This window comes from Emydura macquarii, unplaced genomic scaffold (assembly GCF_026122565.2).
Source record: "Emydura macquarii macquarii isolate MOO-44397 ecotype Brisbane River unplaced genomic scaffold, CSIRO-AGI_Emac_v2 contig_306, whole genome shotgun sequence".
Classification (NCBI taxonomy): domain Eukaryota; kingdom Metazoa; phylum Chordata; order Testudines; family Chelidae; genus Emydura; species Emydura macquarii.
In genome coordinates, this window is record NW_027130443.1 from 1,380,338 (window position 1) to 1,403,802 (window position 23,465).

Sequence of the window (23,465 nt, forward strand, 5' to 3'; positions counted from 1 at the left end):
CCCGCAGGCGGTGGAAAAAGGCGGAAACACCCTCGGCTGCCTCACGCACTACTCGTCGCCTGCGCGCTCACAGCCCCGCCCCGCACGTGCTCAGCCCCCCCACCCCCGGTCTCCCACCCGGCGCATGCGTAATGAGGCCCGCCTGTCTCGATGCCTTTCTCACGCAGGCGCAGTCTTTCACATTTCCCAGACGCACGCGCGGGTTGCCCCGCCTTCCCCTCGCGCGCGCCCCACCCCCTCCTTCTCTACGCGTGCTCGGGGGCGGTCTCGCGTTTCCGCCTCGCACGGCCTGCGATGCGCATGCGCCCAGCGGAGCCTCTTCCACACCCACACCCCCGCCTCCTCGCGCGGGCCCGCACCCCGACGGCGCGTGCGTAGCTTCGCACCCGTCTTCCGCCTCACGTGCGCCCAACCGCCCACCTGCCGGCGCGTGCGCAGTGCGGCTCCGAGCGGAGTCCGCACTCCGGGGGCTGCTGCTGTCAGTTGGTGCGCGCGGAGCCCGGAGCCGGGTTCCCCCCGCCCCGCCCATGGGGCCGCAGTGAGGAGCCGGCCCAGCCCAGCCCAGCCCAGCCCAGCCCGGACATGGCCGACCCGGCCCCCGCCCGCAGCCTGGATGACATCGACCTCTCCGCCCTCAGGGTAAGGCGGGGCCGCGGGGTCAAAGGGCAGGCGCGCGGCGCGGTGGGCTCTGGGCTGGGGGGGGTCAGAGTTCAAAGGTCAATGAGCCTCTGAGGGGAGCGGGGTGTCAAAGGGCAGGCGGACTGGGGGAGGGAGGAGTTAGGGGTTTGGGGGAGTTGCGCGCTATGGGGCTCGGGTGGGGGGAAGCCCCCCCGGCAGGGCCCTAACGGGAGGGGAAGGGGATCCTCCAGGCAGGCCCCTAATCTGGGGAGGGGGAGAGCCCACCTGGGGCTGGGCCCTGTGGTGGGACAAGCACTGCCTTACCCTCCCCGGGCCCTGTTGTGATGGGGTCAAAGGGGACCGTCCCCTATTCTGGGCCATGTTGTGGGGGGAGGGTTAGGGCCTGGTTAAATGAGCCCCCCTGTTGTGGGGCTGGGAAGACCCTTCCCTCCCCGCCTCCATCTGTGCTGGACTCTTCCCCATTGTCCCTGAGTTGGGGGATGTGGGGGGGGGGGGAGCTGGGGCCCAGGGATTCCCCCAGGAGGAGCTGTTGGGGTTGGCAGATGGGGAGGATCCATGCTCTATCTCTGGTTGGATGGGGGTGCCACTCTGAGGATAAAGCCCAACGCACCCACATAGCGCCCCCCCATGGCTGCTACAGGAGCCCAGGTCCTTTCCCATAGTGTCAGTGTCATCCCCTTCTCTAGTCCTGCTGCTTCCCTTCACCAATCGGGGAAGGCAGGAGAGCTGCTCAGTCTCCTCATGCACACCTGTCCCACTCCTCAGCCTCTCTGCAGTGGCCAGGACTCCCCATTCACCACCCTTGTTATCACTGCCTTTCCCCTGACTCATTGTCCCCCCTTTATTGTTTCCCCCAGTGTCGCTGCAGTGACCCTGACTCCCTGTTCATCCCTTGCTTTCCTCCCTCATTGCTGCAGTAACTGATTCCCCATTCTCCCTCCTTGACATTGCTGCAGTGACCCTGAATCTCTGTCCCCCCCACTCTGTCCCCCCTCCATTGCTGCTGCTACCCTGACTCCCTGTTCTCCACTTACTCTCTCGTGCCTTCCCCCCCGAGCACTGCTGCCGTTACTCTGACTCCTTGTTCTCCCCCCCCCCACTGGCGTCGCTGTGGTTACCCCGACTCTCCGTCCCCCCATCTCTGCAGTGATCTCATTAGCTCTTCCCCACGCATGCTGCTGCGTTACCCGGTTCTTGCCTCCCCCATCTCCTATTTCACCAGTCTGTCGATGCCCAGGCACCGCGTTACTAATGGGGAGCAGTGGGACCAGGGCAGGGAGTACACGTGTTGGTAGCTGGCTCAGGTGGCAGATTATGGAGCTGTTGCTGCAGTGATTCAGAGCAGGGCATGCATGGTGGCATTTGGGTATGGATCGTGGGGTCTCTGTCCTGGCCTGCGTTAACCTGCTAGACCACGAATCCGATTTTCAAATGCTTAATGACCAGCCGCATCTCGAAGCATTAACCTTTGCCACGCTGGGTAGGTGGTAAAATCCCACAACCAGCCCCCCCAGTGCTGCCAGCACCTGTGTGTAGGAATGGTGATTCTGACATCCCCTGGCTGGCTTTGTTAGTGCTAATGAGCAGGAGTTCTTCAGGCCATCGCCACAAAACCTTGGCAGTGCAAAGCAGTGGCTCTGCTCGGGATTGAGGCGAGCTGGTGAATAATGATTAGGCTGACATGCCAGGGCTTTCATGCAGCCTATGCAGAGCTTCTGCAGTGGAGCATTATTCCGTCGACCTTGCTACCGCCTCTTGGGGAGGTGGGTTACGTACGCTGGTGGGAGAACCCCTCCTGTCGGTGTAGGTAGTGTTTACACTGAAGCTTTACCATGGCGCCGGAGTAGCGTTTAAGTGTAGAGCAGCCCTGAGATCGATATAGTTACACCAGTATAATCACCTAGAATAATAATGTCTAATGCTTTTCATCAGTAGATCTCAAAATAGGTAAGTATCATTATCCCTGTTTTACAGATGGGGAAACTGAGGCAGAGAGTGGGGACGTGGCTTACCCAAGGTCACCTAACAGATCAGTATTGGAGCCGGGAACAGACAATCTCCCAAGTTTCAGTCCAATGCTCTATCCAAGGCAATCCTGCCTTTATACCAGTATAACTAGATATTCCCCATAACCACCATAGTGGTACCAGTATAAATTCAGGGGGTGGCCCTAAGTCCCTAGCAGAGCATTATTTTTACAGGAATCATAGTTTATAATTGCGTTTAATAGGAAAAACCCTGAGACGTTTGCTGCAGGTTGGCCTGTGCTGTGAATTCTCGCCTTCATCAGCAGATCGGCGCTGCAAGCCAAGCTCCAGAATGCTTTGGAATGTGATTACATCTCTCTTCAAATCACACTGAGCCACCGTCTATCTTGCAGACAAACTGACATGGGGAGGTTTCATAATGCTTGCTCTGTGCAGAGGTCGTTGCTGGTGGGTGGATAGAACTTCTTCCCAGCTGGCTTCACTCTTTCTGTCTCTAGCATCAGTCCTGCTCCAAGGATCCCCAGCCCTCCCTTCATTATTTATTTGCATGGAGGTAGCATCAAGTCACGGACTCCACTGATCACAGGGTATCTTCATGGGGAGAAAACATCCGGTAGTGAATTGCTCTTTAATCTGTAAGTGAGGCAGAACAAGAACCAACAGCTGGGAGATAAAGCCAGACACATTCAAGCTAGAAATAAGGCACAGATTTTGTACAGCGCGGGTGATTGACCATTGGACCAAACTCCCTAGGGCAGTGGCAGATTCTCCATCTCTTGATGGCTTCCAATCCAGCCTGGATGCCTTTGTGGCCAAGATGCATTCACCCAGCACAAATGATGCGTGGAATTCTCTGGCCTGTTGTATCCAGGAGTCAGACTAGATGATCTAATGGTCCTTTCTGGCCTTAAAAATCTCGGAATGATGCCAGGTGCTACACAAACACAGAACAAAAAGGCAGTCCATGCTCCAAACAGCCAAAGAGCAAGGTGATGTGCAATGACGTTGGAAGTCAGTGTGTTTAAAACTGATTCAAGGAAATACGTTGTGCACTGCATTTAAAAAGCACATGGAACTCTCTTCCACAAGAGGCCAAGAATTCGGTGGGATTTAAACCAGAGGTCCTCAAAGTGTGCTGGGCCAGATAAGGCCTGTGGGGGGCGGGCACAGACAGGTAGGGAAGGGGGCGCTACCTAAAAAGTTTGGGGACCATTGACAAACAAATGATCAGACATTTTATATGGGTAATAGTAAGGATTACAAAGAAAACCAAGAGTTTAACTCGTTCTTCAAAGCACGAGTCATCCTTTATGGCATAACCTGCCTCTGTTCCATCGCTGCAGGGTTTTTTGTACCGTCCTCTGAAACAGCTGTTAGAGACAAGACTCTGGGCTGAATGGACCCTGGTTCTGGCTATTTTTATACCGATAGAAACATCGGATCCAGTGGGATGAAATGTGGCAGTTGCTCAACAGTGCACAGAGTTTTAGGACAGGAAGTGAATAATTTTTTATCTGATTGGAAATGCTGGGGTTGCGCATGGTGCATTTTTGGAGTAAAGCCCTGATATGCATCAGCATTTGGCAAACTGCAACCTAAGCACAAAATCTGTTTGTCCCAGGATCACCAAATATTGTCGACATCTGTTTTGCCCAGATTCATAGATTAAGGACAGAAGAGACTATTAGATAATCTAGTACTGTATGTTTCAGGCAAGAGAATTTCACCCAGCTCCTCCTGTACTGAGCACAAGAATATGTTGGGCTAAAGTATCTTCCAGAGAGGCTCCAGTCTGGATCGGAAAGCATCAGGAGATGGAAAATCCACTCCTGCCCTGGGGAGCTAGTTTCAATGGTTAATCACACTCGCTGTGGGAAGTGTGTGTGCCTTATTTCTAATGGGAATTTGCTTGGCTTTAGCTTCCAGCTGGTTTCTCCGCGTGTAGGTACTTACAGCCCGTGATTAATGTCTTTGGTAAGCTTCTTTGGGAGGCGTGTTTGCCAGCCCTTGTCTCCTTCTTGTAGCTCTTCTCTGAGCCTTCTCCCATGTTTCAACATTGTTTTTTAAAGTGCTGATGCTAGCACTGGACACAATATCTATCCTTGCTGTTTGCTGGAGTTGATGGCGGACTTCTCAGGATGTCCCAAAAGGCCACTCCCTGCCAGTGGGTTATTCAGGGTTGTTCCCAAACGTAGACAGGGATCTTAATTTCACTTCCTGGGTTCCGGCTTACCTGGTCTGAGAGGTGAATGATCATTTGCCAGGGATGTTTTGCTGGAATGCACAAAGTATGCAAAAATGCAGTGTGAGACGGGAGCCAAAAACTACTCCCAAACCCTGCCAGCAAGGTGGTGCATCTGTCTGCATCCGTGTGGGAGAAGGCATTCTGCTGGGCTCTGTTTTGGATTGAAGGGTGGTCTGTATGCATGTGCATGTGAGCGGGAGGAGGAGGGATTAATGCCCATGACCCAGTCTGAGTAGGAAGCTGTGTTTGGCTGCCCTAACTGGAATGACTGCCCCATCTGCACCAGGAAGGCTTTCTGCTGAATGGGAAGTGGCAGTGTAGAGATCCTTAGTGCAGACATGGTGCTGGGGGTGTTTTAAGGACCACGTGTAAAGGCTTTCTCTAAGCAGCACTAGAGTCATGGATTCCAAGGTCAGAGGGGACCATTGTGATCATCTTGTCTGACCTCCTGTACAGTGCTGGCCCTAAATAAATCCCTGTTAGAACTGAGCAGGTATTTGAGAAAAACATCCCGTCCCACCTAACCCATGCTCTGACTGCCAGAAGCTGGGGCTGGATTGCCCAGTAATCATCCTATTCTGTTCACTCCCTCCCCAGCCACTGTCTCAGACAGGACCATTGCCTTACCCAGTGTGACCATTCTTATGTTCATCTTGATGGCGAATCTACTGCAGCCCTTGGGAACTCATTCCAGTGGCTAGTCCCCCTCACTATTAACATGTTGCACCTTATTTCCAGTCTCAATTTGTCTGTCTTCAACTTCCAGCCCTTGAATTGTGTTAAACCTTTCTCGGCTAGATTGAGGAGCCCCCCCCTCCCCCCCCCCCCCCCATCATCAACTTTCTGTTCTTTGTGTGGATCCAGTCCACCCCTTCACCATCTCTTGGGCAAACTGAATAGATTGAGCTCCTGGCGTCTCTCCCTATAAGGCCTCCTTTCCCATCCTTCCTGAACTGCAGACACCCAACCCAGACACAGTATTCTAGCAGCGGTCGCACGAGTGCCAGGTATGCAGAACTGCCCTACTGCTACTCAAGATTCCACCGTGTATGCATCCAAGGATGGCATTAGTGTTTGGGCCACACCATCGCTCCAGGAGCTCATGGTCAGCTAATTATCCACCGTGACCCTCAACTCCTTTTCAGATGCTATGGCCTTGCTAGCCTACGACCACAGCTGACAGGCTCTGCTCTTGTCGCAGTTATGGCTTCAGACCTCTTTGTGTGAGCTAGTCCTTTGGCGTGTTAGTTCTGTTCCTTGGGCTGGTGGTGCTTAAGTGTGTGGGCAGACGTGCCAGGCCCTGCGTGTTTAAGGTACTGTGCATCCTACATGCCATGTGTCAGTCAGAGAGCCTGCCTGCTGGGGGGAAACGTGGTCGCTTGTGTCTGTGGCATTCAGTGCTGACTGGACTGACTGCAGATCCCCCCTCACCCAGACTGCTGATAGAAATGGTCAAAAGCTTCACTGCAGCCCTCCAGTTCATCATGCGTGGGTTTATCTTTGTAGCTAAAGCAGATGTGTAATGACTGTGGCCCCCTCATAGTCTGCACTGATCTCCCTCCCCCCCCCCCCCCCCAACGTGAGCTGCTGCTGAGTCGCTGACACACAGGCAGTGTGGTGCAGCTGCTGGCTCCGTGTCACTTTGAGTGCGTCTTTCGCTCGGCGTCAGCTCTCGACTCCGCGGCTGTGCGCCTGAGGTATTCAGCGCTGTGCCGGTTGCTAGGTAGAACTTGTTGACTGCAATGTGTGTCTTTGAATTTGATTTCTTTTTTCTTGTGTGCTTTACATGTTCATGCTCTGGTTCCTTCTGTCCTTGAACTAGCATCTTAGGCACCGCTGGCTCCAGCTCGCGGATGCTAAGGAAAATAAGAGACTGAGCTAATAAGGGCTTTTAATGTATAACTGTCCACATGCTCCTGACGAGCGTCCTATGAAACATGCCTGACTCCCTGCTGATGCAAAGGCTGTTAGAGCTGCCAAAAATCCAGTTTAAAAAAGGCTTTTGTATTCTCATTGTGCTGGCAGAGATCAGGGGCTCCTCGGCTGTGCTGAGTGCTGCCCGGAGATCCCCCTTGGGCCGAGGTCGGGGGAGTGCCGCCCGGAGCCCCCCTCAGGCTGAGATCAGAGGTCTTTCAGCTATGCCAGGCACTACACGGGTACAGAGTAAGAGACATCCCTGTGTTAAAGAGCTCATTTAAGCAGATGAGTGGGGAGGGGAAACGGCTGCACATCGACAGGGGACTTGCCCAATCCCCCAGCAGGTCGGTGGCAGAGCTGGGATGAGAATGGAGCCCCATCATCTGGGCCACGCTTCATCAAATAATTCCTGGAGAACGGCAGCCGGATCTTCTGCGGGGGTGGCCAGCAAGCTCCGGGGCTGGTAACGAGACCAATCTTCCACCTCTAGGTCCGGGTTCAAATGCAATTCGGCTGTGTGCTGGCCTATGGGTCTGGGAGGAAATGCAGGGTCCCCTATCTGGTTCCACAGGCTGTACATACCGCACCACTGGGGGTGTGAGGCTGGCTGGCTGGCAGAAGGTGCTGCTACAGAGGACTCAGGATGCTATTCCCAGCCTTGCCAGTGACCTGCTGGGTGACCATGGGCAGCCAGTTCCTAGCTCTCTTCCACTCGGGACAGGGAGGTCTCTTTGCTCCGGGCACTGGGCTGCTTTGATGTAGCTGAAGTCTTTAGGCTCAGGGCAGGGGTAGCTGGATGAGTTTCTCTGGCTTGGGCTGTGCAGATCAGACTGGAAGATCTGAGGGCCCCTGCAGGTCTGGGCGCCATGGCACTGTAGACAGTTCTGCCCTTTCACCCTGTGCTCAGACTGTGTGCCGGTGGCCAGGGACCCCCCCGCATCTGAGTGGGCCCTAAAGCACTCAGGTCAGGCACTTGACTTCGCCGTGAGGCTGTTTGGTGTTGGCCCACAGCCTGTGGCTGGGCTGGGAATTGAACTCTGGCCACCCGCCCCCCAGCCTAGTGCCTTGGACCCTCCTGCCTCGGTGGTCAGGGCCTTATGGGGAGCAAGATAGGCAGTCCTTGGGCCCGAGACAGTGAACTGGTAGTGGGAGCACACTGGGGTCGGCAGAGGGGCCGGGGGCTGCACAGGGGCAGTGTGCCCAGCCCGTGGCAATGGTGCTTGCGTTAAACAAGGGCAGCGGTAGAGATTCCAGCTGGCTGACCTGCCTCTCTGGTGCGAATGGAGTGGGGTGTTTCTCTGCTCTCTGCCTAGGGTGGATGTGTCCCAACCTGCCTCTGATTCAGCTGCTGAGCAAATGTCTCCCTTTTTGGAGCTGGCCTCATGCTGGATTCTGCTTGCATTGGGTTGGTGGGGGGGAAGCCCAGGGGCTGCTTCCCTCAGGGTGCTTCTGGCCACGGGGCATGTGCCCTGAAAGCATGGGTTTGTACAGTGTCTCATGAAATGGGAGCCTGGGCCAGGCAGGAGAACTAAATCCTGTGGGGCTTTCCTTCTCTAACCCGATCTGTGAAAGGTGCTTTGCAGAACAGAGAGTTCTTATCCCCATTGTACAGATAAGGGAACTGAGGCCCAGAGACGCAGTGATTCCCCCAGGGTTTTTCATAGATTCCAGGGCTGGAAGGGACCATTGTGATCATCTCATGCGGCCTCCTGTGTAGCACAGGCCAGAGAAATGCTCCAAAATCACACAGGCAGTCTGGGGCAGAGCTGAAAATTGAACTCAGGTATCCAGGATAGATTTCATGCAGGCTTTGGGGAGTCCGGACCTTCATGAATAATCTGGTGTCTGGCCGAACGCAGTCTGGCACAAGTCTTCATGTAGCTCTATGACCCCTGATTCCCTTTTCCCCCACCCCTGCCGTGAAATGCAAGTGAATGGCTTGCACGGTGGCCAGGGAGCTGCCTTGTGATTTGCTACTGAGGGAGGGAAATGCTGGCTAACTTTTCCCAAAGGTCATGGCTAGCTCGCCACTCTGTAGTATGCTGTGGTGGAAAGCAGTGCTGGGGTTAAACAATGCTGGAGCGCTAAAGGGAACCCAAATTGATCATTCCAGAGCTCAGCAAAACTGCTTCACAATCTCCTTCAAACAGGATCAGGGCCTTTCTGAAGCCCTCCTCTGGCCTGTCAGGCTTCCCCCCATCTGGCTGCCTGGGTGTGGTTTTCTTAGCGGAGCAGAGCGCTCTCTGCAGCGAGGACTGCTGTCTAATTAGCCAAAGCAGACAATCCGCAGCACCTCACACATTTAAGTGGTGTTTCACTGCCAAAAACAAGGTGACATCATTGTTGTATGGGAGGGGAAGGAATAGCCCCTTGAAGTGGGAGACAACCTTGACTTGCGAGATTTCCCTAGGGCTGGAGGGGGGAATCTCATGGACAGAATCGAGCGGTGGTTATTGATACCCTCTGACGGCTCTCCAGGGACAGCGCAAGCTTGCCGTGCTGTCTCTGACGGCAGTGTGACGTGTGACCCATGTGATGGGAGAGAAGCACCGAAGCTGTGGTTAAAGGCCGAGGGAGCCAGCATAGTCTAGTGGATCCAGCAGGGACTGGGACGCAAGAGACCCAGATCTGCCACTGAGCGACCTTGTGCGAGTCTCTTTGCCTCCTTGTGCCTCAGTTTCCCCATCTGTCCAATGGGGGTAATGATCTCCAGTGTAAAGTGCAATGAGATCTGTAGATGGAAAGCGTAAGGTAGCATTATTATGGATTATTATCGTTAGTCTTTTGGGGGCTTCATGGCTCGGGAACGGGGTGGAGGACACTGAGGCATCGTGGCTTGGGGGGTCTTGTGAGCAATGAGGAGTCTTTTGGCCTGTTATCCTTGGCTCAGGGCCCAAAGAAGGCCTCTCTGGTTATGCCCCTGTGTGTGGTACCAGGTAGAGAAAGGTTGCTCTAGGAGGATGAATTCATGGTTAAGGCCGGGACTTAGCATGCTTGTGTCCAGTTCCTGGCTGTGCCACAGACTCCGTGGGTCACCTGGCCAAGTTACTTAGCTTCTCTGTGCCTCAGTTTCTCATCTGTGCAATGGGGAGAACAGCCTTGTCCTGTGTCCCTGGAGGCATTAATGACTGAGAGGTGCACAGACACTGTGGTGTCAGGGGCCTCGGTGGATGGAGTTGTGTCCGTTGCAGTGATATAGGCCCAAGCCAAAGCCCAGGAAGGTGTTGTATCTTGGATCCGGCCCCTGGACTGTGAGCTCATTAAGGCTGGAAGAAGTGATTTTTATATTTTGGTTCAGAAGTTGCATCCACAGTTTGTGGTTTGGGGGCTGTCAGTTCAGGCGCTGATAAAAGCGCATCCACATGTGCCCACACAGAGAAAAGGGTGTTGTGACCCTCTGCGCCAGGTGGCAACGCCACTTACTCAGATTTGGCCCAACATGATCCGGCACATGGGCTCACAGCGCCACTCAGATTTGCAGGAAGTTGTGGGGTGTATAAAAAGTTTATAGCCCTCGATTTTTGTACAGCCTTAAAGATTCCTGGGGCGGGGGCTGTCTCTTACAGTATTTGTAGGGGCCTAGCACAGCGAGGGACCCCGCTCTTGGTCTGGGGGTGGTGTCTGCATGGCTTCCGGCGATTGCAGTCATGGACGGGTGAGGTCCTGTGCGAGAGCTGGCACAACATGGCTCTTGATCGAGGCAGGGATCTCCAAGGTGCTACCATGATAGATAACTCCCAGCGGAAACCTACCCTACCCGGGGGCGTGACATTCAGTTCCCCTCACGATGGGCTTTGCTGTGTGGAACGTGAAGGGCGCAGCTGCGAATTCCTATATCAAAATGTAGGGGGAAGATCGGAAATGCCTGCTCAGGACAGAAGGTTCTATCAAGCTTCCCCGTCCTGCTTTGCTGTCAGCTGCCAGTTTCCAACACATCGCCCACAGGAGGAGGACACAAGGTTGTAGTTTGAAGGAGAACAGGGCTCCCCCATCTTACTGCCCCCGTATCTCTGCACTTGGTGACTCCTGTGTGCCGGAGGGGCAGTGCTGAAAGTGGAACACAACAGCTGTGCTTCCCATGTGAGGACAGGAGTGAACAATGCGCAGACAGCAGCTGTGGAAGACATGCCCTGGGCTGTGCAGGGCGAGCGGGTAGGGTGATACGCAGGGCCTTGGTGTCCCCTGGCTAGATCTGGGGGGCCGGTTAGGCTCTGTCCAGAGGGCAGCAGCGCTAGGAGCAGCCGGTCCCTCCTGGTTGTGTAACCTAGCCCTGGGAGCTGCCAGCTGCATGACAATGGAGGAAACTGGCTTTGGAGCTGGAGACGAATTCAGCGGGGGAGGACTGGGACCGGGACTGGGTGGGGACTCGCCAGGCTGGTTGCTGTCTGTTTTGTGGTGACATTGCTCCGACTGAGATTGGGGGAGGCTGTCCGTCGGGCTAGGTGCAGCACAGACACCGATCAATTGGAGCCTGTGCCTCACAGCTGCATCGGGAGCCGCTCCTAGCCCTGAAGAGTTCAAAGGAGAGGAGGAAGGCCAGAGTATGTTGCCTCCATCTCACAGCTGGGGACTGAGGTGCAGAGGTGAAGTCACTGGCCACGGTCACACTGGGAGTTTGTGGCAGAGCTGGGAAATAGTCAGGTCCTGGGTCCCATCCAGTCCCTTAGCCACAAAACCGGCTCCTAAGCCCACTCCCCTCCCACAGCTGGGGAGAGAACCTAGGAGTCCTGGCTCCCACCCTCTCCCTCCAACCATAGACTCTGGCTGCCTTTAAGTGCCCCTGAGAAGGAGTGAGGTATTGCCAGCTGGCAGATTGTAGGGTTGGCTGGATCATGTTTGAACCTGCCTGACATGCAGACTCTGGGCTAGATCTGTGCTGATGGGAGATATGTTGTCTGGGAAGAAAGCCGGGGGCCAGGGAAGGAGTTGTGGTGTTCCAGAATGGACCATTCCATCTCACAACATTCCCCATGCGCTGCCTTGCCCAGGGTCTCCAGCTCTGCGGGGTGTCTCATTCCAGCAGCCTGGGCTCCGCACGTCACTGTGGAGCCAGGGGGTGGCTCTGCAAAGGAAGGAGGCTGAGAATCCTGTGTCCTCTTAACAGACAAGCCTGGGCTTGCCTGCATCTCTGACGCAGGCGCCCCCTCTCCCCCCAGTTCCCCTTGTGCTGAGCCCCATCACCTGGGCTGGATGAAAGCATCTTCAATCTGAGCAGGAGATTCCCCCTGTCCTGGGGAGTTTGTCCCCATGGAAACCCCTCTTGTTGCAGCTTGTCCCTGTGAGGGTGCTGGGAACGCTACTGCCCTTGGGGTTTGGACAGCCCAGTGCCCCCTTTGGAAGTTGACTGGGTCTGGCATGCCCTGCGTGATGCAGGGGCAGAAGCACGCAGGCAGCCATGCTCGGGGAGCAAGGATGGCCGTCTGGTTAAAGCACTGAAGCTGGGTTCCAGGCTGAGCCAGGCGCTGCGTCTCCTGGAGCCTTGTTGGCGGTTTCTCTGCAACAGGGACTAGGAGCCATTCTTCGTGCTTAGATGGGAAGATCTTTGGGGCAGGGACTGTCTCTTTCTCTGTGTAGCCTCTGGTCTTGGCTGCCTTGCGTGCAGTGCCTGGCATGATGGAGGCACCTGACCTCAGTTGCTGGGTTTCCATGCAGTGCCTGGCATGGTACCACCCCCATCTTGATGAGTTAGAGCAGGGGGGCTGGGAGCCAGGACTCCTGGGTTCTCTCCCGGCTCTGGGAGGGAATCTAGTAGGTTAGAGCTGGGGGGCTGGGAGTCAGGACACTTGGATTCCTTCCCTTGCGAGCTCTGCCGCTAGCGCCCTGCATAAATTCAGGCAGTTCTTCTCTCTCTGAGGCGGAGGAGGAGCGAGGGTGGGTCGGGCGGCCTGGCCAGCGCTCAGAGTACAAAGTCCTGTTGACTCTGGAGGTGTGACCTGGGCTGCAGTGCCAGGGAGGGGGGGAGGGTTTTTGCTGGGCCCGGCCAGAAGGACAGTCCCGGGAAGGAACACGGTGTCCTGAAGGAACAGAGAAAACTCAGCTCCGATCCCATTCTCCAAGATAAACAGGACCCAAAGGGCTTGGGTTCCAGCTATCCCTCCGGCCTGCTCTCCCCTCCGCCACACTCACTCCTTTCCCCGCCCACTTCAAATCAGGCGTCTGCACAGGGTCCCAGCCCTACACAGCTGCTTGGCCTGGGTGGGCTGTGCATGAACACCCTGTCTGCTAAAGCTGCTGCTTCTACAGGAGTGCTTTGAAGCCCTGGCTGAGATCACGCACCTCAGCCAAGTTCAGAGCCCTTTTGTCCCCGGTGCGGTGTGGCACGGACCGACTGGGCTCAGGGCCCCTGTTGTGCCAGGCATGGCACTGCCCCCCATTTGAAATTGGGGCCCCGGTGTCCAGGGCACTGCACAGACCCCGCCTCTCCCGCCAGCTGAGATTGGGGCCCCTTTGTGCTTGGCACTGCAGAGACCCCCTGAGCTAAATCAGGGCCCCCATCCCGCTGGGTGTTGCACAGTCCCAGACCCCGACAGAGATGGAGGCCCTGTCGTGCCGGGCTCTGCGGAGACACCGAGTGAGAGGCAGTCCCTGTCCCAAACTTGCAATCTAGACACAGGCCAGGACAGACGGTAATAGTAGGGCCCGGAGAGGGGCAGGGACTTGCCTGAGTCTCCCAACGGCAGAGCAGGGAAAGGAAGCCTGGTGGCCCTGTCTCCATGCCCCAGCATGCTGGGGAATTGCAGGGGAGCCCACCGGGAACCTGGGGACTTTCCAGTCTGTGCTGAGAATTCCCCCAATTCCCGTGGCTGCCGGCCATCTTCCCCAGAGGGCAACCTGATGCAGTGCTGGGCATTCTGGGACACTTGCCCAGAAGGTATTGCTGCTGAAGCGGCTCAGCCTGGAGCGTTTCTGCAATGGTGGTGCTGGCTGGCTGGGGGGGTGTGAGCTGCCCCAATGCAGATCATGCCACGCTGGTGTGCCATGGGGCTCGTGCCACCCTGGGCTGCGGTCAGGGACCCTGGCGTCCAACCCAGAGAGGGGAGCATGAAGCCCTGTTAGCTGGCTTCCGGCCCAGGCCCCTTGTGACTGATTCCGGCCTGGCTTCTCTGTTAAATCCTTTGTGTGCCTGGGGCTCAGCTGCTCAGAGGGCCCTTTGTGCTGCCCCTTCCACCGCTCGCTGGAGACAGTGGAGCTCCGAGACGCCGGGGGGCAGCTACTGGCCAGCCCTGGAGAGGGAGCATTAGTGAATGCTGGGTCCTGGCAGAGCACTGCGCTGTCTTCAGTGGACTGCGCCATTCCTGGGGGCTGGGCTGGGCAGTTCCCCCATGGGATGGGTGGGGAAGTGAGGACCAGAGGCTGGGGGACTCACCCCGGGTCCCACATGGGGGCTGTGGTGGAGCAAGGGTTGAACCTGGTTCTGCCCCAGCAGCTGCAGGACCAGGTCTCTGACCCGGGGTGTAATCACTCACTAGTGAGCCATGGATATGGGTTAGAGCGGGGGGCTAGGAGCCAGGACACCTGGGTTCTCTCCCTGACTCTGTGAGGGAAGAGGGGTCTGGTGGTTTACAGCGGAAGGGGGCAGGACCTTGGAGCCAGGACTCCTGGTATCTGTCCGCGGCTCTGTCACTAGATCATTGCACCGTAGTGCTTCGGCCTGCCCCGCCTTGAAATGGAGTTAGCTCAGATGTTTCCGTGCTGAGAGGGCAGGGGGGCTGGCTGCGCGTAGTTCAGACAGAGGGAGAGGCTGTCTGAAAAGTTGGCAGAAAGGCCCCATTGTGCCAGGTGCTGCACAGAGCCCCAGGCTGAGAAGGGGGGATAGGGAGGGGGGTGATGCTAAGCGGTAGGTTCTATCTCAATCTGTGCAACTGCCTCTGACTATCCTGACTGTCGTTTCTTTCATGCTTCCCCTGCCTTGCAGACAGCCTCCTCCTTAATGAGCTGTGTCCCAGTGATGCTCAGAGGCCTGGGCTGAGATCGAAGGGGGGGTGGGGGGGAGCTCATGAGCCACACGGACCCCAACTGAGAGTGGGAGAACCCTGTCATGCAGGGTGCCTCGCAGGGCCCCTGACTGAGATCAAGGGGGGACAGACCCTGTCATTTTTGAAGCCTGGCAGGGCCCCTGACTGAGATCGTGGGGACCCCGTTGCTCCAGGTGCCCCCCGTTGCTCCAGGTGCCCCCCATGCACATGGCACATGCACAAGGGGCTGTCTTTGCCCTGAAGATCTTACTGTCTACATAAAGCAGAGAGGGAGCATGGCTCTTCCTTCCCCTTGTACTGGGCATGAAGGCTGGAGCTGTGGTGCCTCGCCTGAGGTCAGGCAGGGCCAGGAACAGAGCCCAGGAGTCCTGAGCCCCCAGCCCTGTGTCAGACCCGTGGGGCACCCTGGCTCTCTAGGGTTGGAGTGCACCACCAGGACACTGAACTCAGACTGCTGCTTGCTGGGTTCGTGGAGCCTCCGGCTGGAGCGCCCCATGCTGATCGGCTAGCCTGACCTGCCGGGGACGAGCCGTCCGAGAATTCCCCTGTGCCGTCACCACTGAGCCTGTGAGTGCTCTCCTTCCACCCACAGGTGTTTCTTATTGTGTGTGTGGCCGCGGGCCGCGGGCCCGTCGCCCTGACGCCGTCCAAACCCACAGCAAACCGCGCTGGTTGCTAGCAGCCGCTCCTGCAACGTGATAGAGTGTGCCTAGCTTCCCCTCAGCTTCTGTCTTTTTAGGTTGACTCTCCTGTCTGCTCCCTGCCCTGCTGAGTATTTAAAACCTTCAGCTGCCTTCCTGTGCCCTTGTGAGAAATTAGTTTAATGAGGATCTTGAGTAAATCAATTAAGAAGAGAAGAGTGAGTCGCGCAGCAAGAGAGCCGCGTTCTGCTAGTCTTCTGGAGTCGCTCCTTGTACCCGGACGATGATTCCTCCACCGCGACACTTGTCAGACCATCCAGTCTGGCCTGTGTAACTTATGCCAGAGGCTCTCACCCACTCACCCCTGTATCGAGCCCACTCCTTGGGCTGGACTAAAGCATCTCCCAGAAAGGCTCCGGGCTGGGTTGGAAGAGGAAGCGATGGAGAATCTACCCCTGCCCTGGGGAGATTGGTCCAGTGGTGAATCCCCTGCCCTGTGAAAACTGGGGCCATGTTTCCCATGGAGCATGTCGTGTTGGGCTGTAACTCCCAGCCCCCGGGCCTCGTCCGGCCTTTCTCTGATAGATCAAAGAGTGCTTCAGTACCTGGGGTTTTCTCCCCATCAAGCGAGAACAAGTCACCTCTCAATCTCTTTGGTAAGGGACTCAATCTGTCTCTCACCGGACAGCGTCTTCTCCAGCCCTGGTGTCACTTCTGTAGCTCCTGTCTGCTCCCTCTCTGACTTCCCCACGGCCTTTGTAAAATGCCCACCCCAGAGCTGGGCGCAGGACTCCCATGTGCTCTTTGAGTGCTGTTCTGTTTACCATTAGCAGCTGGGCCCCGCTGCGGTAGTCGGCGGAGACGGCGAGTGCTCCGGGGGGCTGCGCTGGGGGATTGTCTCTCATACGGCCTTGGTCTCCGGCTGGCGCGGCCCCAAGGTGCTTCCTGTGTTTTGGGAATCAGATAACCAAGGCTGTGTCCTTGCTCACTAGAGCTTGAGTCAAGTTCTGGGGCTTGGCGCCACACAAGGCCCCTGATGGCCTGGGCTCTGCATAGCCTACAGATCCTAGGGCCTGGCAGGGGGGTGAACGCTCCACTCCCGCTACCAGCCCCAAGCACGCTTCTCCGACCGCTGTGCGCGCCATCCTCCCCCACAGTCTAATACAAGAGCCGATGGGTGGATACGGCCAGGCAGCCCAGAGAACGAGGAGCCAGTGAGAGTGTGCCAGGCAGGGGCGCACCACGCACCAGCGGCTAAGCGTGGTCGAGGGTCCGAGGCAGCATGGCAAAGGGGTGTTTGAGGAGGAGGATGCAAGGGCTCAGTGCGTGCTTACGGGAGCTGTGGGAGAGGGCAGGCGGGGCGATGGAGGCCGGCATCTCTGGCCGATCCATCGGAGGCATCTGGCGAGGTGATAGGGTGGGTGGGGGGCAGAGGGAAACCGAAGGGTTGGTGTTTGAGGCAGTGGAGAACGGAGCACAATGGAGCAAAACATGGTCGGGGGGTCAGGTCTGTGCGTCATGTGAAACGATGGAGGGCCCTGATCTTGGACTGGGGGGGTCTGCGCAGCGCCCGGTGCGACGGGGGCCCGATCTGAGTCAGGGAGGGAGGGATCTGCACACCGCTGGACACTCTGGGGCCCTGATCTCCATCCAGGAGGGGTCTGCGCCACGCCTGGTGTGACCGGGTCCCCTGTCTCGGGCTGGGCTCTGTAGACACTGCCACGATACAAGTCACATCCACATGGGAGGAGGGCAGAGAGGGAGGTGAGGAGCTAGGCCCCTCCAGCACTGTTAACCTGGCTGGCTGGTCCTGGACGTCTCTGAACCTCCCTCTGGCTGCAGCTGCTGCCCAGGCAAGACTGCGCAGACCCTGAGAGCCAGGTTTTGCGGTTTCTCTGGAGTGACACCCAGCTCTCACGGGCTCCAATATAGGTTAGCACTTGGCACGTGCTGCCGATCAGGCCCCGGGGACGATATTAATAGCTCTTTGATCCGATACGCTGCAAGAATCCTGCCTGGCGCTACCTGGGAATCGGGGGCTGTGGCTCTAGCCGCACAACCCGTGGACAAGCCATCAGCGCTGCAGGTGGGCGGGGACCAGAGTCGAACCCGGGGACTCCTGCCTGCAGCCCACAACTGCTGCGGGAGCTGCAACTCATGCGAAGGCCCATGCTCCAGATTTCCAAGATGATGGAGAATGGCCACGGTTGGTCCTACAGGAGTGAGGGCCCAGCTAAGTGCTTGGACCGGGGAAGCCAGGCTGCGGCTCCTCTGTCGGTCTGGGAGCAGTGCCGCTGCTGGCCGGGCAGCCTTTCCGAAAGCAAGGCCAGCCGAAGCCCTGAGCAGCTGTGCTCTTTAAAACCCCCTGCCATTTTGCCCAGGCTCCCAGGTTTTGAACCCCGAAGTCTGGGCTCTGTTCCAGCGCTGACGGCTGAAATCCCCTTCTACTGGACCCAGCAGCCGTCCTCGCTTCCTCTCCGGCAAAGGCTGCAGCTGGGTAGCAAGGGAGAGGTGGTGGATATGCCCGCAGGGCCTGACTGAGATGTGGGGATCCCCACGGTGCCTGGGCACAGCAGGAACCTCAAGTCCTCGTTGTGCTCACATACAAGGACAGCCCTGCCTCAAGGAAATTGATGGCCTCAATAGGCAGTGGTTGGGACGCTGTCCTCCTGTGGCTGGGAAACTGAGGCAGAGAGAGGGGAAGTGACTTGCTCGGAGTCTATGGCAGAGCCAGAAATATAACCCAGGAGTCCAGGCTCCCAGCTCCGCTCTGACTGAGTAGATCCAATTGGCAATCTGTGGGAAGGACTGGCAGTCGTTGGGGTTTCTGGGCATGCCCCTCTCTGCTCCACCAGCATGTTTGAAAATGCCACAGGTTGCGGGAGGTTGGCACAGGCTCTGCCCCAGCCCTGGCCCTCCTGAGGGTTAGCCCTGATTCTGCCTGTGGGTTGCAGCTGGCAGCCCCTCTGTGAGGAGGGGAGAGGAGCTGAGGTTAGGATCCTTCGCCAGCGTGGCTCTGGCCATCTGCGTTTCCTGGCGCCTGGCTCTCTGGGCTCCTTGGCTCCTGACTCCCACGCTGCATTTGGAGCAGGGCATTCGCCAGCTCGTGTGGCTTCCAGGCCACACTGGAGCCCTGCGGGAGCAGAGAACTCTGCCCGGCACACGTGATGGGGCTCGGTACAGGGTGGCTGGCGGGGTGATGTTCTCCGGTCTGGGCTGCAGCAGATCACCAGAGCAGGCGATCGAACAGGTCTAGACAGGGAGGAGGTGCTTGGACTTCTGGGAGCCGAGAGGGGCAGCTGAGAGCCAGTGGCTGGGCGTTGAGGTGAGATTCCTTCCGCCTAGAAAGGAGGGGCAGGTGTTGAACTGGGAAGAGCTGGGAACCGGGAAGAGGGTGAGGTGGAGTCTCCTGTGAATGGAGGCCGAGCGTCTCCCTGGAAAAGCTGCGTTTTGGCTCGCTCACCAGCTGTGGACTGGGGGAGGTTCTCTGGCCATGGCTAGGCAGGAGGGTGCTGTACAGACACATGCCCACCCCCAATCGAGATTGGGGCCCCCACTGGGCTGGGTGCTGCAGATACTCCAAGAGAGAGTCCTTGCCCTGAGACCCTACACTCTTAACTAGACAAGCCAGGCAAAGGCGGGGAGAATGGAAGGTTAGCCTTCCTCTACAGAGAGGGGAAACCGAGGCACAGCTGAAAAACTGCATGAACTCTCTGATTGCAGCTTCCCACCATCCCGTAGGGAAAGGGAGGAGATGCTGCGTGTAGGTGCCCGTGGTTTTGGTCAGGGTTACGGGCAAACCAGCTGGCGGGATGGGTGGGACCAGCTCCGCCTGCCGGCCTTTGTGCCCTCTGCAGAAGCCATCTTTGCTGTTGCCTGTTCTGCTGGCTTCCCTCCCCCTCGGATTGTGTCAAGACGTGCTAAGAGAGCCCCATCTGAGGCCAGCCTGGGCTCCAGGGCTCACCTGGAGTCTTGGCCCATTCCCTCAGCTGCCGCAGGTCTCCTGCCAGCTCCATCCCAGGGCAGCGAGCCATGAGCTAAAGCCCCCCGCTGGGCCTGGGCACGGGGGAAGCAGACAGCCCTGCTGGGGGAAGCCGTGGAAGAGGGCTCATCTGGGATCTGGCTCGAATGGGCCCGCGGGGGGCATGGCAACCAAGGTTGAGCCTATGGGGGGAGGATCTGAGGGCAGGGAGAAGGATGGCTGGGAGGCCACAATGTGGGCCAGCAAGGGGCATGCGCTGGTGTTGGGATGGGGGGAGGAGGTCTGGGGGCAGGCTGGGATTGAGGCAGTGGGGGAGGACAGGCAGACCAGCATAGGGAGGGTCCGAGGGGGGACTAGCGCAGCAGGACGGCCTGTGGGATAGTCACCCCTGACATTCTCTCTCTTCCCTCCCCCCCTAGGATCCTGCCGGCATATTTGAACTGGTGGAGGTGGTGGGGAACGGGACATATGGACAGGTCTACAAGGTGAGTTCACGGCCACGCCTCCTGGTCCCATTTCGCCATGCATTTGCCCTGGTCCTGGGCACCGCCCAAAGCCCCCACGATACCCCTGAACGTCTGAAGTGGCACCAGGTGGGGGCTGGGGGTGTGTGATCATTCACTGCCATGACCAGCTCCCCGGGGAGATCCAGTCCCTGCCCCGCAGCCCTGGCACTCTAGCCAGGCAAAGGTTTGTTGTTCTGTACAGCAGTACACACACAGGTGCAGTAACTCCCCCGGGGTCACCCAGGGAGTCTGTGGCAGAACCAGGCATGGAACCCAGGAGTCCTGAGTCCCAGCCCCACACACACAGGTGGTGGCAATACCAGCACATGTTGTCCAGAGAGCTCTGTGGCATCCCAAGGCTGTGAGAACAGGGCCCTGGGTCCCCTCGGCCAGCCCTGCTCACTGTGCGCTCCTGTGGTTCTAACAGTGATTATCTGTGTTACTGTAGCGCCTCGGAGCCCTGTCACAGACCCCGACCTACTGAGCTAGGCGGGAGCGTTATTTATCAGGTGTATTGCGGCAGCACCTCGGAGCCATGGCCAGGGCCTTGTTGCGCTAGGTGCTGTACGTTATTTATTAGGTGTAGTGCGGCAGCGCCTCAGAGCCCCCATCATGGCCCAGGCCCCTGCTGTGCTTAGCGCAGCACAAGCAGACCGGATTCGCTCCCCGCCCCATGGAACTGACAATCTGAGTCACCATGTGCCTGGCTCCCCAGCATCATTCCCCCACCTCCACAGGCCTGGCACTGCCCTACCCTCGTCATGTGGGCCAGCGAGCCACGCTCTAACACTGAGCACAGCCGCCACAGAGATCCGTCCTCGGCCCAAGCTACTTAACAGCAAAGCTGGAGGCCATAAGGAGGAGAGAGCTGGGGAGCTGTGATAACCGATGAGCAGGGGTCTCAGCTGGAGCCCTTACTGTCTACGGCAGTGTGGTCTGAGGCAGGCCGATCCCGAACACGCTCGGGGAAGCCCCCTCGCTGTCCCACCGGTGTAGGCAGCTGAAAGGCCAGCTCCGTCCCCGAGGTGCAGGGTGTGCTAATTACAGGGTCACTGACGGACGCAGGCCGCGACATCTCGCTGTTACCGATTTGTATTGCAGTCGCACCTGGGGGCCCACCGAGATCAGGGCCTTGGTGAGACAGACAGACCCAGGCTGAGATCAGGACCCCCGACGTGCTGGCTGCTGCACAGCCCTGGACTGAGATCACAGCGTCGTAAGAGACCCTCAGCTCAGTCGGGTCTGTGCAGCGCCTGCCAGGACAGGGACCCTGATCTCAGCTCTGCAGATGCTCCTGTAATAAATAAGAACAGGGCCTCATTGTGTGTGCAATCTGGCATGTAGTGAGTGCAGTGCCTGTAAGTGTGACACTGCCAGACACGCTCGTTCAGACCCAGTTCCGCGCCCGATGGTTCTGTGGCTCCAGCCCCACCACTCCGCTTGTGAAGGGACTGAATTGCCCCCCAAGTCTCTACAGCCTCATGGTCTGTTTGCACGCGAGGATGATCGAAGGTGGATTTACGTTCCCTGGGAACGGGGAGGGGAATGGAGCAAGAACCCAGCAGCGAGGCTCACGCTGTGGCAGGCGGAAGGGTCGGACCCTGCGGCTGCTGGCGGAGAAAAGTCTCCTCTCTGGGAATGCAGACCCAGCTGTCTGGGCATGGTATGAGGAAATAGCAGCATAGAGGTGATTTACTTCCTGGTCTTTCGCTCCCATCGCATTCTGCTGCCCTCTTCGTTATCGTGGCCACTTCTATGGCTGCAGTATCTGAGCGCCTCTTAGTCTTCAGTACCACAAATCCCATTGTGCAGATGGGGAAACTGAGGCACAGAGCAGCTGGGTCACACAGAAAGTCTGGAGCAGGGACTGAAACCCAAGTCTCCCAAGTCCTATGCTGGTATGTAACCAGTATTGCCAGCCCGAAGTGAGTCAGGCTCACTAAAGATTTGAGATTGGCTTTAAAATCGCCAAGTTCTGTAAAAAAACAATAGATTTGGGGTTCTTTTTATTTGCCTTCTGCTTTTTGAGCCTTTAGGATGCACTGGGGTTACAATTTGAAGCTTTCTCCAGAGCCATGAGGGCTAGAAACCTACTTTTTTGTTAAGAATGAAGGCTCAAATCATCCCAGATCCAGCTGACTCCAGGAGCTGGGGCTTTAAGGAAAACAGTAATAATCATGAGACTCCTGACATAATCATGAGAGTTGGCAACGCTGCGTAATCATTCATCACCCTTCTCCTGTCCTCAGTAGTGACTGTGGGACACGGCGGCACACACCCAAGCATGTGTCATTTCTCTGGGGAGTGGTGTGTAAATAGCCGGCGCTCGGAGTGCCAGGCTTGGAAAGCACCTATGCGTGGGGCTTGGGGAACGTTTTCTGTCACAACAGTGTCTCAGTGGAAAGTTGGGTTTTTTACCGAACAAAACGTGTCTGCTTCCCATGGGAAAGACTGGGTTAGGAAACGCTGCCCCGGTGCCTCGTGGGAGCTGTAGTTTGGGTGCCTCATGCTGCTGTACTCTATGGGCCAGGCAGCTTGGTTGGATACATCTCCCAGAAGGGACAGCGATGGCTCTGCAGGAGGGGAGACCAGGGTGCATGCTGGGAGGTGTAGTCCAGACAGAGCCCAGTCCGTGGAGGTGAGCAGGACCATGCAGCACCTGAACTACGCCTCCCCTGAGGCACGGGGGCACCCATTCCGAATTGAAACGTCCGCCGAGCATGTGAGGCTTAGCGTGGGGGGATCCCCATTTTCCGACAGTCTGTCCTGGAAAGCAGCACTTTGTGTCTGTTTGCTGCAGAGCCTGGCACAAGGGAGACCGAGGGCAGGAAAGCCGTGTTGCCACCTCATCCATCTTAGTGTGTTCCTAAAGCCCCCACTGCTGGAGTCCTGCTATTGCTGGAGAATCCCGCCGCCGTTTCTCTTTACCTTGGACGTTTCCAGCTGGTGTGGCGGCTGAGAAAAGCTTGGAAATGGGAAGCGAATGCACCTGAAAGGCTGGGAACCCAGGAGCCCAGCATTCACTAGGTGCTTTTAAAATCTCCTGATTTCGAGGCCCCCGACTTGGCTTTAGCAATACTGGGCCAAGAGGCTTGTCCGTCTCCTTAAGGGTCAGCCTAGCCTCTACCCGCTGTGGTGCAGCTAGTACCCCTCCCATCCACACTCACCCCCGAGCTCAGGGATTTCAGCCTAGGCGAGCTGGTCTGGTTGGAGGGCTAGAGTCCAAGTGCTGCTCTCACTCAAGCTAGCAACCCACCCCCTGTGCACAGGGGAGGCAGGCTGCCGTGCAGTAAGTGAGCCTGGTCCATCCGGCATGTCTGAATAGCGGTGACATTGTGGCAGGGTTTTCAGGAGTCTTCTGATGCGTCTCTGGCTTTGTGCACGTGGCTGCCGGCCTCCCAGTGACCGGCCGTGTGTCGTCCAGCCATCTCCTCGCTAGTCATCCCCGACTGCGCTGACTCACCGCCATTCCCGCCATGGCTTCCCCGAGGTGCTATGCCTGCTCCCGCCTCAACTAGGCCAGCCCTGCAGTGCAGACCTAGGGGAAGCAGCTGGCTTAGCAAACCGGGCC

At 57.5% G+C, this 23,465-nt stretch overlaps 1 protein-coding gene across 9 annotated transcripts in view; it reads left to right on the top strand.

Moving 5' to 3' along the window:
• Positions 1–254: 254 nt before the first annotated feature.
• MINK1 (misshapen like kinase 1) overlaps positions 255–23,465 on the top strand; it is a 47,424-nt gene continuing 24,213 nt past the window's right edge. For 7 of the 9 annotated variants that reach the window (XM_067555887.1, XM_067555896.1, XM_067555926.1 and 4 more), the window contains exons 1-2: positions 255–639; positions 19,808–19,873. In XM_067555887.1, coding sequence (XP_067411988.1) covers positions 583–639; positions 19,808–19,873 — 123 coding nt within the window. In that variant the 5' untranslated portion in view covers positions 255–582. The remainder of the gene's footprint in view (positions 640–19,807; positions 19,874–23,465) is intronic. The other 2 variants (XM_067555943.1, XM_067555951.1) reach the window with 1 other exon arrangement.